The following is a 17,380-nucleotide window of genomic DNA, read 5'->3' on the forward strand; positions in this document are numbered from 1 at the left end:
AAAAAGTCGGAGCACCAATCAAGACCCAAATCACGGACATGTGACGACCCAACATCTACCGAAAGGAAGGACCGCTCGAGCTCATTCCCGTCCTTTGACAGCGGACGCAGCAGCAGCCGTAGCGGACGGAGCAGCAGCGGCGGACGCAACGGAAGCAGCAGCAATGGAGGAGGCGCCAGCACTAGCAGCCGGACTCAGAGCCCCGGGCCGAAACAGGTGAGCTGGGCAGGAGTGGCCTCTCATGGGAAGGGGATGGAGCTGCAGACATTAAAGTCTAAACTAGATCAGGCACTCCACCACATTCAAATTCTCACGGATCGAATCAAACTCTTGGAGGAGGAAAATAGTAAACTAAAAGCACCCGCCATATCTAAGGACCCACCTCCGAAACCACTCCCATTGCCGGAAGTCTCAGAAATGGAAACTACTGTTACCGCCTCAGTCGAAACCCCAGTAAGCGTAGTTAGCAAGGAAGAAACACCTCGCAAAAAACGAGCAGTAGCAGCAGACGTAAGAAATACCTCAGTGGAGGATAGAGTCCCAAAACTCGAACAAAAAGTGGAGGAGCACAGCCAGAAACTCGATAGTCTAACCCAAAGAGTTGATAATTTAACACAAAGACTCGAACAACACATACAGGATGTAAATCACAAGTTCGGAGTAATTGACGCCGTTTTACAGGAAATTTTACACCGGCTTCCCCCTTCAGCTCAAGGGGCGCCAATCGATCTATCCCAGCAAAATGGCCAATCCTAAACCCATAACAATTTGTTAGTGGAACTACAGGTCTATGCGCAACAAAAAAACAAATCTGCAGTTACACATTCAATCGCAATCCGAAAAACCTGACGTTATAGCGATTCAAGAACCCAGAATGTCTCGACTAAAACTGCCAGGGTACCGGGCGGTTCTGCCATGTCACATCAAAGAACAGCCTTTAACCACTACGTTGGTACATAGAAATCTTACCGTGGTTAACCACGAGATTGAAAACATAGAGCTCGATTGTATATTAATTGAAATTCTGCCTAGCAGAAGAAACTCCTCTTCTCTGTTCTAACTAAACGCATACAGCCACCCAGGGCACCGGCTGGACCAGCGAAAGCCTCTATACTCAAAACCCTCCAAATCGCAGGCCAAAACCCAACCCTAATTGTGGGCGACTTCAACGCTCAACACGTGCAATGGGGACACGCAACCATATCCAGGAAAGGAACGGCCCTAATGGATTTTATCCAGCAAAGAGGGCTCACCCAATACACGCGTACCCTATGCAACCTACTAGGATAGGCAACAGCGTGACCAGGGACACGTGCCCGGACCTAACGATGGGCAAAAATCTCCCAGACTTAAGTTGGAGCAACACCAGACAAAATCTGGGAAGTGACCATTATATCATAATGTCTAAAAGCACCATTGCCAATCTCAAACCCCAACCCAGAAAAAACAAAATCACCGACTGGGACAAACTTGGACTATCCGCGACCAAAATAACGAACCAATCATAGACTTAGAACACTGGACACAGACCTTCCTATCGGATGTGGAAAAGGCCACTAAGGAACTAGTTCATGACTTAGGCGTAAATACGGTTGACAGCCGACTTACGCACATGTGGGAGGCAAGGCAGAGCCTAGAAAAAAGATGGCTTAAGCAAAAATATAACAAAGAGCTTAGAAACAGGATCGTCACACTCACGAAAGAAATTCAACACCACACCGCAGAACTAGCGAGACAGCAGTGGAACCATATCTGTGAAAATGTGAATGGCAATCTAGGCACGAGGGAGACGTGGAATCTTCTGCGGCATCTGCTTGATCCGGAATCCAACAAGGCTACCACTCAAAAGGAAATCACCAAAATTTTAAACATAGACCCAGGCACGGATCAAGATATTATAGACACGCTACAGCAGAAATACTTCTGCACAACCCGCGAGACGAAGTCCCTGCCCGATTATAACGGAGAGCCTAACTCCATCCTGGATGCTGACATAACAATGGCGGAAATAAGAGCAGCCCTCTTTAAGGTACGTACAACATCCGCCCCAGGAGAGGACGGCATTAACAATAAGACACTCAGAAATCTAGACGACGCTTCTATCACAGCCCTCGCGGACTTTGCGAACGAGTGTTGGAGGGAGGGAAAACTCCCAGCGTCTTGGAAACATGCCATCGTTAAATTCATCCCAAAACCTGGCAAAAAGCTCGCGCTCGAAAACCTCAGACCTATTTCGCTTACTTCTTGCATAGGAAAACTGATAGAGCACGTCATACTAGACAGACTCCAGTCCCACATGCAAAAAGAGAATTTATATCCAAACACTATGGTCGGCTTTAGACCACATTTATCAACACAAGATACGATGCTAAGACTAGCAAACGAAGTCCTATCTCATGAGCAAGAAAGGAGTACCAGGGCAATCCTAGCCCTAGATTTAACCAAAGCCTTTGATAATGTTAAACACAAAGCAATCCTAGAATCTCTTTCACTGCTGAATGTAGGCGCAAGAACGTTTAACTACATCAAGGACTTCCTCTCCGATAGGACGGCTAAAATTCAAATTGGCACTATCAAATCTGACACCTTCACTTTAGGAGATAGAGGAACTCCGCAAGGATCGGTCCTCTCCCCCTTTTTATTCAATATAACCCTAATCAAAATGGCACGCGAACTCGCAAGAATCCCAGACCTAGAACACTCTTTGTACGCGGACGATATCACCCTTTGGACCACCAAGGGGAGTATTGGCGCGATACAAGATACGCTACAACGAGCGGTAGACGTAGTCGTAGAGGAGACGCAAGCCGCGGGACTCGCGTGTTCCCCCCAGAAGTCTGAATTACTCATTCTACACCCAAAGCGTCAAAGAAAGAATAAAGCGCCTGCGATCAAAATCTACGCGGAAGGTGCAGCCATCCAAGAAGTGGCAACACTAAGAATCTTAGGAATGCTCATACAGTCAAACCAAAAAAACGACACACTAATTAAGAAACTGAAAAACACCGTCAACCAAATTTCCCTCCTCCTCAGACGAATTGCGAATAGGCGTGGAGGAGGAAGAAGCTGAGACCAGGAAACTAGTAGAAGCCTTCGTTCTTAGCAGAGTTATCTACTCTACACCATACGTCACCCTCACAGTTAAAGAGACGACCTGGATTCACTAATTAGGCACTCCTATAAAATTGCGCTTAACCTCCCTCGCAATACCCCAAATGAAACACTACTAAAGTTAGGAATTCATAACACCTTAGCGGAAATGATGGAAGCACACCTCACCGCACAATACGAACGATTATCAAGCACTGAAACGGGACGTTTCATCCTAAAAGGAGCAGGAATACAATATGAAGGGACTCCGGCCCACACTTTGCCGATTCCAAGACGTGTGCGCGAGCAATTAATAGTCCGTCCTCTGCCTAAAAACATGCATCCAGAATACGATACGGACAGAAGGGCTAGGGCACAAAAATTACACGAAAGATTTTCAGTACAGAAAGACACGGCGCACGTGGACGTGGCAGAACATGCGGACAGAGATGCCTTTTCCCTGGCAGTTGTCGATCATCGAGGTTCTCCCCTCGCATCGGCGACAATCAATAAAACAAAATTTCCGGAGGAGGCCGAAGAGGCTGCCATAGCTTTAGCCATTACCTCCACCACTGCCAAATACATCCTTAGCGACTCTAAAACCGCAATTCGAAATTTTGCAAAAGGAAGGGCCTACTCCGCAGCCATCAAAATCTTACAAAAATCTCCCATACCCGCCTTATCACATTGATCTGGGTCCCTGCCCATTCGGACCATCCTGGGAACGAGGCAGCGCACCAATTTGTCCGAGGATTTGTAGTTAACCGGGAGGTGCGCTGCCCTGAGCTCAGGTCGGCCAGGGAGCGGATGACAACCTACAAAGAAATTACTACCCACTTCAAGAAAGAAAGACAGATCTTCCCAGAACCACATCGATCTAAGTAAAACACAACAAGTCACCTGGCGGCAGCTTCAAACAGACACTTTAATCCGTACATGTACTCCATATGGTTCCCAGCCCTGTCTGTTCTCTCTGTGGACATCAAAAGGCAGACACACCACACATCCTATACTCATGTAATCAAGACAAGCCATCACAGAGTCTGCAGCTCTCTACCCAATCTCAGTGGGAGGCCGCGCTGCTCAGCTCCGACCCGGAGGTTCAACTCCGAGTCACGGAGCGGGCTGAAGAGGTCGCCGAACGACATCGTCGGTCGGCCACCTGGCGTCCGGCCTAGAAGAGCAGCCCACCGCGGGGACGGGAACGTCAACCCATCCCGCGCCTACGACCTCTTCTTTAAATAAAGTTTACCTCCTCCTCCTCCTCCCCAATAAAGAACCAATTCTCTCTGCTCTTTAGAAATTGTCATGTATACCCAGAAGGGGCTTAATGTATTTCGCTCTGGTATGACGTTAGTAGTCACGTGACTGACCACCGCAGCCCTCGACCGTTGAGCGTAGCTACAGCGCGCCGTTGTTGTTGTGGCTGTAGGAAGAATTGGAAAAGAAAGCATCCCTTCCCTTACGGCGCGGTTCAGGTGTTCACGTTGCAAGTGTGACAGATACTGCGCCTTTCCCTTCCTGTGAACCAATTATTATTATTATTTGAAGTGCACGGGCCTGCTACTGGCTCTGTATACGCCGTTTCATACATCAGGTGCAACGCAGCGAAAGCTACGCAAGTAGTTCGCGAGAAAAAAAACAGGAGGCGTATCACTACGCGTTCGTTCTGTAGGCGAGTGGTTCCTGCCGAAACGGGCTCTATTCCGCGCATACACGTTTGTAATAACATGCTTCGCATGCTTAGACATCTTCCCAGAGCGGATCTTATAGAAAAAATGCGCACCAAAGAACCGTTTTCTCAAAAAGAGATGCGCAGCACGAAGGGCACAGCCAGCGCCATCTGGTGGCACAGCTGGCAAGGTTGCGAGGCAGCAAAACGCGGCACGAACAAAAACGACATAAAAAAACATACAAATTAGCCGAATCCGACCTTTTCTCCCTAAAAAAGGTGCTTTTTATGAAGTTGATGGCAAATGTAAAATGTATTAAGCTTGCAGACAAAGCAACTATTATTTTCTCTTGTCAAGAGCAGGCACTATTTTTTATCGCGGATGCGGAGAGCGCAAACAAGAGCTGTAGCTTTGGTAGTGTTGCACTTGATGTATGAAACGGAGTGAGCTGAGCCACCTCCGCTGCCTCGTGCAGACAGAAGAGAAACTAAAGAAGAAAGGAAGAGGGAAAGACGCACGCCGCAACAACAGCCGTCGTCCACCACCGCAATGGTGGCGGGTGAAATGACGGCCTAGATAAAAATTTGGTGGCAGGCTAGCCCCCGCCGCAAGCGGCGGTGTTGTGGCTATAGGAAGAAGGAAAAGAAAAAACTGGAGGACGCTTAAGCTTCGCCTTCAAGAGTGGAACGCGATAGCGTTATTGCACCTCGTCGAGAAAACTTATTAAACGCAAGGGTATTGGGGCATCCTCGCACCGGTACCCGCGCGGCCCGAAGGGGAGAAGCGGGTGAGCGAAGATAGTGATCTAAAGAAAGGAAAGACGCTTGATTCTACAACCCGTGAGAGTGCGCGGCGAAACGTCAGGGGCGAGTGGCGCGCCACGTGTCGGGGCAGCGCCGCACATTGCGAGGAGGGGTTCTTCTGCGTTTGCCGCAAGATGGCTCTGCATGTGCGCAGAGCGCAGAAGAAATGTAGCGGAAATGTACTTCGCTACTCGTGTAACTGCGACTGTAACATGCTCATAATTACCGATATACACCGCAGTATGACGTTCTACGGGACGTTTCTAAGGCAACACGCCGGCACGCCAGTACTTCTGCGAATCCGTTGCGGCGTTCGTGGCAACCCACAAGAATGTGTACCCGGTGCCCGAATGGGTATCGAGAATTGAGCCCCTTATGCACATGAAGAATTTTTAGCCCCTTTACATCAGTCAAGGTTTGGCTGGAAGTTTTAGCCCATACCGACGCTATGTACATTCTTCTCAAGTGTTCTTTCACTTTTGTTGTGTAGCGATGTATGTCTAAGCAGGCAAAAAAAAGAACCTCGTGGCTGAGTGGTAGCGTCTCCGTCTCACACTCCGGAGACCCAGGCTCGATTCCCACCCAGCCCACCTTGGAAGCTGCTTTTTATTTATAAAGTGCGTGTTTATTTATGAAGTGCATGCCGGGATGAAGTGCATGCCGCTCAAACCGGAAATGCCAGCTTTCCGCGCTCCGTCGACATTCGTTTCCGGTTCGAGAGGACGCCGCGCCGCCCGCGCGTCAAATATCTGGCAGGGCCAGATACAGGGTGTTGCACAATTAGACCCGCGCTGTAGAATGCTTCTCCCAGCTAAACCGCGGAATCCTTGCAGTTCAGATTTCGCACAGAAATCACATTTTGTCGCTAGTATTTTTTAATACTAAATTTGTTTGGGGTACTTGCCGGATTCGATCAGAAGAAGTCAGATGTTCCCATCGCCTGCGGCGGCGGCGACGCCAGACGAACCGCTGCCCCAGCGATGGGACTGGTGGCGCCACCTCATGCTGATAACAACAACTCAAACCTTCTGCCAGAAACGCTCGCCCCCTCTTTTCCTGCTACAGAGTTGTTGTTAGCAGCATGAGGTGGCGCCACCAGTCCCATCGCTGGGGCAGCGGTTCGTCTGGCGTCGCCGCCGCCGCAGGCGATGGGAACATCTGACTTCTTCTGATCGAATCCGGCAAGTACCCCAAACAAATTTAGTATTAAAAAATACCAGCGACAAAATGTGATTTCTGTGCGAAATCTGAACTGCAAGGATTCCGCGGTTTAGCTGGGAGAAGCATTCTACAGCGCGCGTCTAATTGTGCAACACCCTTTAGGTGGCGGCGCGCGTTTTTTCTGACGCGGGGCGTCGAGTGCGCGCCGTCGGGCGTAAAACGCCGGTTTGACGCGGCAAAAACGCTCCATGTATTCCGGCCTTAACGCTACCGCGTTAAAATGCACGGGCCTGCTACTGGCTCTGTAGCCGAGCCACCTCCGCTGCCTCGTGCAGACAGAAGAGAAAATAAAGAAGAAAGAAAAGGAAGAGAGAGAGAAAGACGCACCCCGCCACAACAGCCATCGTCCACCACCAAAGCGGCTAGCCTGCCACAGAATTTACTCCACTGGGACAGGTAGGTCACCGCCGCTTGCGGCGGGGGCTAGCCTGCCACAGAATTTTTATCTGTTGTAGGCTGTCATTGCCATCCTCAGCACGATCAGCGAATACCGCTAAGTAACAATATGAATAAGCAGAATAGCGATGTGAAACGCAGATCGTGACGCGCGGTCATTAAGAGAATGTATATATCATGTACAGGTAAGTACGCACACTTTGTATATACTATACTTGATGACATCGAAAGTTACGGAATTATTAAAGAACTCCGACTTTATCCTAATTCATAAAACGAGGGCGCTAAGTTGTGACTATTGCATTGGTGCTAGGAATAGCAGAGGGGAGTTACGAGTTTATTTTGCGGAGCGGAGTAACTTAAGAATCACGAATTCCATCTTCAACAAACGGAAGAACTATAATTGGACATGGAAAAGTCCGAACGGGGGGACTAAAAATCATTTCTTCTCTATTTTCTCTTCTGTCCGCACGAGACAGCAGAGGTGGCTCAGTCTCAGAGCCAGTAGCAGGCCCGTGCATTTACTTTACCTTCTTCCTACAGCCACAACAGCAAGGTTCACAGGAAAGGAAAGGCGAAGTATCATTACACTTGTTCTGTGGACGCCTGCACTGCGCTGTAAGGGAAGGGACAAGCACGGAAGCGAAGGCGGAAAGAGGTGCCGTAGTGGAAGGCTACGGCGGCAGTTGTTGTTGTGGGTGTAGGAAGAAGGAAAAGAAAATGCACGGGCCTGCTACTGGCTCTGTAGCTGAGCCAACTCCGCTGCCTCGTGCGGACAGAAGAGAAAATATAGAAAAAAATTTGGAGGACGCTTAAGCTTCGCCTTCAAGAGTGGAACGCGATAGCGTTATTGCACCTCGTCGAGAAAACTTACTAAACGCAAGGGTATTGGGGCATCCTCGCACCGGTACCCGCGCGGCCCGAAGGGGAGAAGCGGGTGAGCGAAGATAGTGATCTAAAGAAAGGAAAGACGCTTGATTCTACAACCTGTGAGGGTGCACGGCGAAACGTAAGGGGCGAGTGGCGCGCCACGTGTCGGGGTAGCGCCGCACATTGCGAGGAGGTGTTCTTCTGTGTTTGCCGCAAGATGGCTCTGCATGTGCGCAGACCACCCGTTGCAAAGGGCACGACCGTTATATCATCATCATCATCAGCGCAGAAGAAATGTAGCGGAAACGTACTTCGCTACTCGTGTAACTGCGACTTCTGTAAGTAACATGCTCATAATTACCGATATACACTGCAGTATAACGTTCTACGGCATGTTTCTAAGGCAACACCGCATTCACTAGAAGCGCTTTTGTACCGCTTTCAAGCATCGAACTCGTGGCTGAGTGGTAGCGTCTCCGTCTCACAATCCGGAGACCCTGTTTCGATTCCCACCCAGCCCATCTTGGAACTTGCTTTTTATTTATGAAGTGCATGCCGGGATTTATCGCCCACTGGACGCCGACGACACCGGCTTTTCTGCGACACGAGCTCCTTAACGCTACCGCGTTATAAGGAGGGGGGAGAGAAAGACGCGCGCCGCAACAACGGCCGTCGTCCACCATCACCGAAGCGGTGGCGGGTGCAATGACGGCCCACAACAGACAAACATTCGGTGGCCGGCCAGCCCCCGCCGCTAGTGGCGCCGGCCCACTGTCCCAACCCCGCAGGGCCAAGAACCGCCACCAGGACCTCGGCGGCGGTGACCCACCTGTCCCAGCCCCATCAGGGAAGACGCGCTGAAGAGTCGACCTGCTACCCTGTCTCTCGCTCTGGTATGACGTCAGTTGTCCGTGAAGAGTAGGCTCCAGTATGGCGAAAAGGCGAAACCTGGCGTAGTACTGCTTTCGCAATAAAATATGAGGCGTAGTGGAGGGCTACGGAGTAATTTAGACCACCTGGGACTCTTTAACATGCACCGACATCGCACAGCACACGGACGTCTTTCCGCTTCGCCGCCATCGAGCGTAAAAAGCTGCACATAGCAGCAAAGGGGGAGGTGAAGGGAGGCTGCTCCTGTCCCTACGTCAATAATAATAATAATTGATTCACAGGAGAGGAAAGGCGCAGTATCTGTCACACTTGTTTCTGTGGAAACCTGAACCACGCTGTAAGGGAAAGGAGGAAGGTTGGAGTTACAGTGGAAAGAAAGAGGAGCCGTAGAGGAGGGCTGCCAATTTCTACTAACTGGGACTCTAACATGCGCTGGCATCGCACAGCACACGGACGCCTCTTCGTTTCGCCTCCATCGAAACGCAGCCACTGCGGTCGGGTTCGAACCCGGGTATTGCATCACCCCGACGGGGCGGTACGTCAATGCCAGCCACCGAAATTTTATTTGTTGTAGGCCGTCATTGCGCTCGCCACCGCGTAGGTGGTGGAGGACGGCTGTTGCGGCGCGCCTTTTACTGAGAAAGCAATACTACTTTCACTTTTCAGCCCTCCGCGTAGCGAGGCGGTAGCTACCATTGACCTTTAGCGTGACCTTTTGTGCGCCGCCAAGCACAGCTGTGCCAAAACAGGGGCCCCAACTCGTGAGGCAGTAGCTACTAACCGCGGCCTAACTCCCGCTCCCTCCGTGAGGGAGCGCTACAGTCGGAGTGACGTCATCTCATTTGCCACCACATTATAGAAAGCGAAACCAGGGTGTGCACGGCCCCGCGTCGGGTGATGAACAACTTTTATTCCTGATAAGAAGGCGTATATATACAGTGTGATGAAGTATTGGGGCATGCGCAGATTAGGTTAGAGCGAGTGACGTCAGCCTTACTCAGATCTGCTACATCTTCCTTATTACGGAAAAAAAAAACATGGTTTAGTGTCGCTGGGTCTTAATTTGAGCAGCCAAATTTTATTATCGTTCGGTGCCACCATGCTTGGGTACAGCCACAGGCATGTTTTTAAGGCCATTCAAAACTTCTCAATAGAAACAAAACGTCTACCTTGCTAATATGCTTTGAAGTTTTAATCTGTACATATAAATCTTACTATTCTCCTACTGCGTGCGTTAGTATTTACTCTTATATTTTGGTTTGTCATATTTACATTTCCTTCTCTATTCCCTAGCATTTATTTTTTTATTTTTGCGATGTAGTTATACATCTCAAAATCTAATATATCTGCACCCCAATTCTTGGCCGATCCCCCTGTGTGGGTATGTGCCATCACATTAGAGGAGAACAACAACAACAACAATAGTGTCGCTCGGGCAGAGGGTACCGACATGGTTCGCATCGTTGCCTTATGCTTCGGCGTAGCTCTTGGGCGGGCTCTGTGCGAGGGCCTTCTTGAGGGGCGGGACTTTCTTCAGGTTGCGGTCCTATCAGTCGTAGATGTTCTCGTGTGCGTCGAATTTCCCTGCCGTCTACAGTTTTGACGATCGCTGAGCGAGGTTCGTTAGCTGGCCTGAGAAAGACAGCTGGAGACCAGCTCCGCTGGATTGTGTCATACACGGTGACCTGCTGTCCTGGTGTCGCAGGTGGCAGGTACCTGCTGCCTCGGTTGTAGTAAGTCCTTTGGCGTTGGCGTATCTCACGAGGCCGGCTGCAAACCACGTAGCTGGGTATCGCCTGTGGTTCCAAGTGGCATTTAGGCACCTGGAGAAGTGTCCGAGTTAGGCGTTCCATCAGCCTTTGCACGACTGTAGCACATCATCACGCGGAGTATTGCGCCATTCAAGCAAAGCCATTTGAAATGCAGGCATTTTAAAGCATTTTTTTAGAAGCTTCATTGCTTCCTGCACTGCTCTTTCTGTCATGCCGTTAGACCGCGGGTGGTAAGGGCTTGACGTGACGTGGGCGATACCTAGGCTGTTCAAGAAGTCCTTAAATTCCCGGCTGTTAAAGGGCCACTGTCCAGGGAAGGCCCTTTTAAGCAAAGGAGCCCAGTGTTTCGATAAGGTACCGGAGATAGTCTGTGCAAAATGCTGCAGTGACACGCGCGCCGCAAAGCCTCGAAAATACAATTCAAAGCTCTCTCATGTTCTCCGGAAAGCCAGCTTCCCCGGTTCCCGCGCTGGCCCGACGGGCCACAGCAATGACGTACGTACCGCGAACGATGTCCATTGGTCCGTCTCGCTGACTGACGGGAGAAGGATGGGCGTCTACCGCTCGCAGCGCGCTTTTCCCTCGCCACGGCCAGACTGAACCCAGCGGCGCGCGCTCCCTCGACCGTTTTTTTTTTCGCGCTCGCAGAGAGCCACGCCCCACCACCCGCCAAACGCGGAGGAGGAAGGGGAATTTGTATTGCGGAGGCTAGACGACCTCGGGCAGGAGAGTGAAAACCTTTGCGAGGGAACGGAAGGAGAGAGGCATGACAGAATCGGGTGATTGCGATGGCTGAAACTGCGTTATTAGTTACTCTTTTCAAAAACATTTTGCGGCCTTGCGTTCTAGGGGCGAAGTCTCACAGTCACAGGGGAAGAAAATATTTTCGATCGGAGGGTGGACAGTGGGCCTTTAAAGGGCGGCCCATTATCACTGCACAGCTTCAAAGGCAAGCCATGGACAGAAAAGATTTCAGAACACCAGGTTTTCAGCGAGGTTACTGTGGCGGTTCGAAGTTCCCGAATCTAAAAAAAAAAATGAGTAAAAGTCCACGATGACGGCAAATTCACGACCTACTTGCCAGGGTAAGGTTGGGACGTGGTGACTTAAAAGGGGCATTTTGGCGTTTCGCAGCTGATTCTTCATGCACACCTTGCACCCTTTACAGAACTGCTCAATGTCGCTCGCCATGTTCGGCCAGTACATCACGTTCCTAGCCCTCGCCTTCAACTCAAGGAGGAAGTGCTCGAGACGATGCCGAAGGCGGGCGAAAACGTCGTCATGGCCCTCGACATAAAGGGGGCTTTCGACAACGTAAGCCACGCGGCCATCATGGAAGGCATCAACAACACCAACTGCGGGAGGAGAACGCACGATTACGTCAGAGCTTTCCTGAGCGACAGAACGGCGACCGTGGGGCTGGGCGAGCTGAGAAGCGACGTCTTCCCCACGCCGTGCAAAGGCACACCCCAAGGATCCGTCATATCGCCCGTCCTCTTCAACGTGGCAATGATTGGACTTGCAAGACGGCTCAAGGAGATCCAGGGCATCCAACACGCGATATACGCCGATGACATCACGATATGGGTCACCCAAGGATCACTCGGGGAGAAGCAAGAAAAACTACAGGAAGCGGCAACTTGCGTAGAAACCTACACCAGAGAGAGGGGCCTAAGATGCTCGACGGAGAAATCGGAACTCCTCAGGGTCGGCAAACATCCCACCCAAGCGACACTGGAGGTCGTTCTCGAGGGCCAGAACATCCCGGAAAAGAACATGATAAAGATCCTGGGCATGTGGTTGCAAGGAAGCCGGAAATGCAGCCACACCATCAGCCTGCTGAGTAAGGCGGCAGAGCAGGTGGGCCGTATGATCAACAGAGTCTCCCAAAAGAGATATGGAATGAGAGAAGAAGACACTCTCAAGCTAGTTAACAGCCTAATTGTCAGCCGAGTCACGTACTCCCTGCCGTACCACGCGACGACCAAGGCGGAAAGAGAGCAAGCCGACATCATTCTCAGGAAGGCGTACAGGACTGCTCTGCACCTACCCAAGCACACGTCGAACGAGAAGTTGCTCCAGCTAGGCATCAGCAACACCTTCAGCGAGCTCGCCGAAGCTCTGCTGGGAACGCAAATCACGAGACTCAGAAGCACCCCCACGGGACGAGCGCTCCTAAGAAGGTTGGGTCGGGACACGAGCGGACTGGTAGACAGATACGCGGACGTACCGGACCACCTTAGGAAAACCATTAACGTGGGACCATTGCCGAAAAACATGGACCCCAATCTTCACGAAAACAGACGAAAAGCGAGGGCCGAGTACGTTGAGAGAACGCTAGCCCAGTTAGACAACACCGTATACACGGACGCTGCCGTATATCTGCGCGAGAGAGAACGCGTAGCCGCGACGGTAGTGGTAAACAAGGAAGGAAACATGATCACGTGTGCCACGGCAAAGGTCGCCGGCACAGCGGAGGCCGAAGAAATTGCCGTCGCGTTGGCGGCAGCAGAAGGCTACAGAACGGGCCGATCTCTCAACATACTGACGGACTCGAAGGAGACGTGCAGGAACTACACGAGGGGCAGGATCAGCAGAACAGCCCTTAAAATACTCAGCGGGGCAACCTCCGCCGAGGAGAAACCCAGGCATAACCTAATCTGGATCCCGGGCCACACGGGCATAGGGGGGAACGAAAGAGCAGACAGCCTAGCTCGAGGTTACGCATTCCGAGCAGGGCAGTCAAATGCTCCGGAGCTCCGCCTACAGGCTTGCGAGGGGGGATACGCAGAGATCTTGCACTTGCATAGGGGAGCTAGAATTAGATATCCACCACCACACAAAGCCCTAACAAAGGAGGAAGCGACCGGCTGGCGCAGATTACAGACCAACTCCTTTCCTAACCTACACATACTTAATAAAACGTTCCCGACACAATACAGAGCCACCTGCCCTTGGTGCGATGCCACACCTACACTTTATCATATCACGTGGGAATGCGAACGCAACAAAGCATTCCACCAACACGAAGACCCGAGTGCGGAGCAATGGGAGAGTCGGGTCACCAGCGGCGAGCTCGCGACCCAAAGGGCCTTAGTGCAGCACGCGACTGATGCAGCACGACTCAGTGGAGCCTTGGAATAGGGGCCCACCCTTGCTGACGAGAAGTCTCAAGTCGCCAGCGCCAGAGAAGACGACGGAGCCTTCACAACCGCGAAACCCTTAAAATATTCAATAAAGTTTTCACTCACTCACTCACTCGCCTTCATTTTATCCGCGCCAGCGTGCGCCGCGTGAAGGAGGCGGATCATTTCGTATCTTTTTGACACTGGTATAATTACCTTGTTGCTGCGAAATACGAGGCCATCCTGCGCGTGTATCTCGTCTCGGTACCCCCAGTAGGTCCGAAGTTGCTCGGGGACTTCGTGTTTGTGAAGAGGCCACGCTGCCTCCGCGTATTCGCGCAGCTTTGTCAGGTTGCTGTCGCCACTGGTTGCTACAAGCAGGTCTTTCAGGCAGTGCTCTGAGGCTGAAACGCAATCAAGAACATTGACTTGAAATTCCTGGTGTTCTTCCATGTATGCCTTACCGGGAAAGCGAGATAAAGCATCTGCGAGGAACAGTTCTTTTCCGGGTTTATACGTAACGATGATGGGATAACGTTGCAACGTCAGCCGCATGCGTTGCAAGCGTAGCGGGCACTGGTGCAGTGGTTTATTGAAAATGACCTCCAATGGACGATGATCTGTCTCCACTGTTACTGCATGCTGTCCAAACATATAGTCATGAAATTTGGTGCAGCCGTGCACTATCACGAGGGTTTCCTTTTCTATGTGAGCATATCTTTGCTGCGCATTTGTGAGTGACCGCGATGAAAACGCGAAGGGGTGCGCATCCTGCATCAGAACGGCGCCTACCCCGAACTGACTTGCGTCAACTGATAAGGTAACTCCTTTCTTGGGGTCAAAATAACAGAGAATCGGGGCTGTTATCAGAGCCTCGCGCAACTTTTCGAAGCTTTCTTGCTGCTTTTCGGTCCATACCTGTGCGATTTCTTTGCGTAGCAAAAATCGAAGAGGGGCGGTCACTACAGACATGTTAGGAATGAAACGTTGCACAAAGTTTATCGTGCCCAGAAAAACTTGCAGTTCCTTACTATTCTTTGGTGTTGGCATTTCCAAAATATCTTGTACGCGTTGTGGGTCAACTCGCAGGCCTTCTGCAGTGAGCACGTGTCCCAGGTAGCGTACCTCTGGCTGGAAAAATGAACATTTCTTCAAGTTCAGTTTAAGGTTATGTTCGCGACAGCGTGTTAAAAGATTCTGCAAGTGGTAGTCGTGTTCTTCTTTAGTCTTGCCCCATAAGAGGATGTCATCCATTACTACTGCGACATTTGGCAAACCCTCTAGCACGCGATGCATTGCTGCTTGAAACACTTCCGGGGCTGAGGCAATTCCAAAAGGCATGCGCAGAAAGCGATAGCGTCCGTAAGGTGTGCTCATTGTACAAAGCTTGGAGCTTGCGTCAGCTAGTTTTATTTGCCACAATCCTGATTCCGCGTCTAGAGTTGTAAAGAACTTGGCTCCGGCAAGCTTAGGCACTACATCTTCAAGGGTCGGCATGGGGTAATGCTCCCGTAGCAAAGCTTTGTTGAGTGCTGTGGGATCTAGGCAGATGCGTACTTTTTCTTAACTACAGTGACCATGTGACTGGACCATATTCTGTAGGCTCATTTACCTTGGATATGACGCCTTGTTCCATGCGCTGGAGCTCTTCCTTGACTTTTTCTTGGAGGGCCACTGGAACTCTCCTCGCCGGGACGACCACTCCCACTCCCACGGCTTCAGGCTTTAACTTCATCGTGTACTCAACGCCTTTTAAATGTCCCAGTCCACTGAAAACATCTGCAAACGATTGCGCTGCTAGGTACAACTGAACATGAACAGTTTCTACGCGAAAAATAAACTCAAGGCGTTCAGCTACTGAGCCACTGAGAGTCACGGGCACATTTTGGTCAACCACGAAAAACGTCTCTTTGTGAACTTTGTGGTTAGCGCGCAATTGCAGCGGAATTTTTGTTTCGGCCAGAGTTTTGTGGCCGAAGAACGCAGTTAACGTTACGCGACATTCTTGGTAAGGCTTGTTCGGCAGCTTGCAGACATCCTTACTCGAGATTACACAGAAGTTTGCTCCTGTGTCCAGCTTGCATGTGAATGGGCGTCCTTCAATGTCAACTGTCGCGCTCCAGTGGTCTGAGGCTACAACGCCGACGGTCAAAGTTTGTAAAATGAAATCACCGTCATCCGCGCCTTGCAGTTAGAGCAGTTCCTTTTTCGAACCTGTGTTATGACGGGGCGCAGATGCTTTGCATGCTTGGGCGAAGTGATTACGCCGACCGCACTTTGTGCAGACCTTCTCTTGGGCCGGGCATGTTACTCCACGATGAGTGAAATAACCACAACGACTACAAGGTCGCTTTCGCGGGCCGACTGCATGGACTACTGCGTCGCCTGCAGTTTCGGTGCCTTCGCTGATTTCCTTAAATTGTTCCTTTCCTTGCTCGTGGGCTCGGCATATTGCGGTCTTCTCATACGACGGGTTTTCGGCTACAAGCTTTTGCTGTAAACACTTGTCCTTCACTCCCAGGATAATGCGACTGCGGAGCAAGCGGTCTTCCAAGTCTCCGAACTCGCAGTTCTCTGCTAGCAGCCTTAGGTCTGTCAGCCAGTCGTTAAAAGGTTCCCCTTGCTTTTGGTCTCTCGATCCGAAGCGGAACTCATGAAATGTCAAATTCGTCGATGGTTTGTAGAATTCCTCAAACTTTTTAAGTAAAATGTCGACGTCGTTGTTGTCCTCTTCACTGTCGAATTTGAAAGTGCTATAAGTTTTCATTCCGTCTTCTCCGATTGTTACAAGTAACGTTGCTGCTTGCACTTCGTTAGGCTGTTTCCTTAACTGGGTGGCCGTAGAAAATAGCATGAACTCACTTTTCCATGTTTTCCATGCAGTCCATGCGTCTTCCGAGGTATCCAATATGGTTTCGGGGCCGGGAGCAGCGCCGACGGGGCGGACATAGTGAATGGGCACCGCTGCCACCATGTGCACGGCCCCGCATCGGGTGGTGAACAACTTTTATTCCCGATAAGAAGGCGTATATATACAGTGTGCTGACGTATTTGGTCATGAGCAGATTAGGTTAGAGCGAGTGACGTCAGCCTTACTCCGATCTGCTACACAGGGATGCGAGGGTACTACTAGGTCTAGACCTGACGAAGGCGTTCGATAACGTAAAACACGCGGCAATTCTTTCTGGCCTCCAAGAATTGGGGGTCGGAAAGAAAACGTACGACTACGCAGAAGACTTCTTGTTGGGTAGAACGATAAAGTTTCAGGACATTGAATCCTCCACCGTCAAACTAGGAAGCAGGGGTACACCACAGGGTTCGGTGCTGTCCCCGTTCCTCTTTAATGTTGTCATGCGAAATCTCCCGGCAGAACTGAGAACAGTGGAAAACTTGAAATTCAGCATGTACGCGGACGACGTCAACCTGTGGGCCACCCAAGGGAGTGACGCGAGCAGCGAGGAGCGCTTGCAAGCGGCGGCGGACACCGTGGTGTCCTACGCGGCCGAAAGGGGCCTCTCGTGCTCTCCACAAAAATCGGA

The 17,380-nt window shown here is 50.9% G+C and overlaps 1 protein-coding gene across 1 annotated transcript; it reads right to left on the minus strand.

Annotated features, from left to right (window-relative positions):
• Window positions 1-10,335: 10,335 nt before the first annotated feature.
• LOC146177490 (uncharacterized) lies at window positions 10,336-15,591 on the minus strand. Its single transcript, XM_084581579.1, has 5 exons — window positions 15,454-15,591; window positions 14,873-14,972; window positions 14,058-14,245; window positions 12,753-12,756; window positions 10,336-10,811 (listed from the first exon to the last, which is right to left on the minus strand). Exons 1-5 carry the CDS (start codon window positions 15,574-15,576, stop codon window positions 10,336-10,338), a joined length of 891 nt encoding a protein of 296 aa, XP_084437705.1. The 5' UTR covers window positions 15,577-15,591.
• Window positions 15,592-17,380: the final 1,789 nt, after the last annotated feature.

The sequence above is a fragment of the Amblyomma maculatum genome, chromosome 10 (assembly GCF_055883805.1).
Source record: "Amblyomma maculatum isolate TAMU_Amacu chromosome 10, ASM5588380v1, whole genome shotgun sequence".
NCBI classification, from domain to species: domain Eukaryota; kingdom Metazoa; phylum Arthropoda; class Arachnida; order Ixodida; family Ixodidae; genus Amblyomma; species Amblyomma maculatum.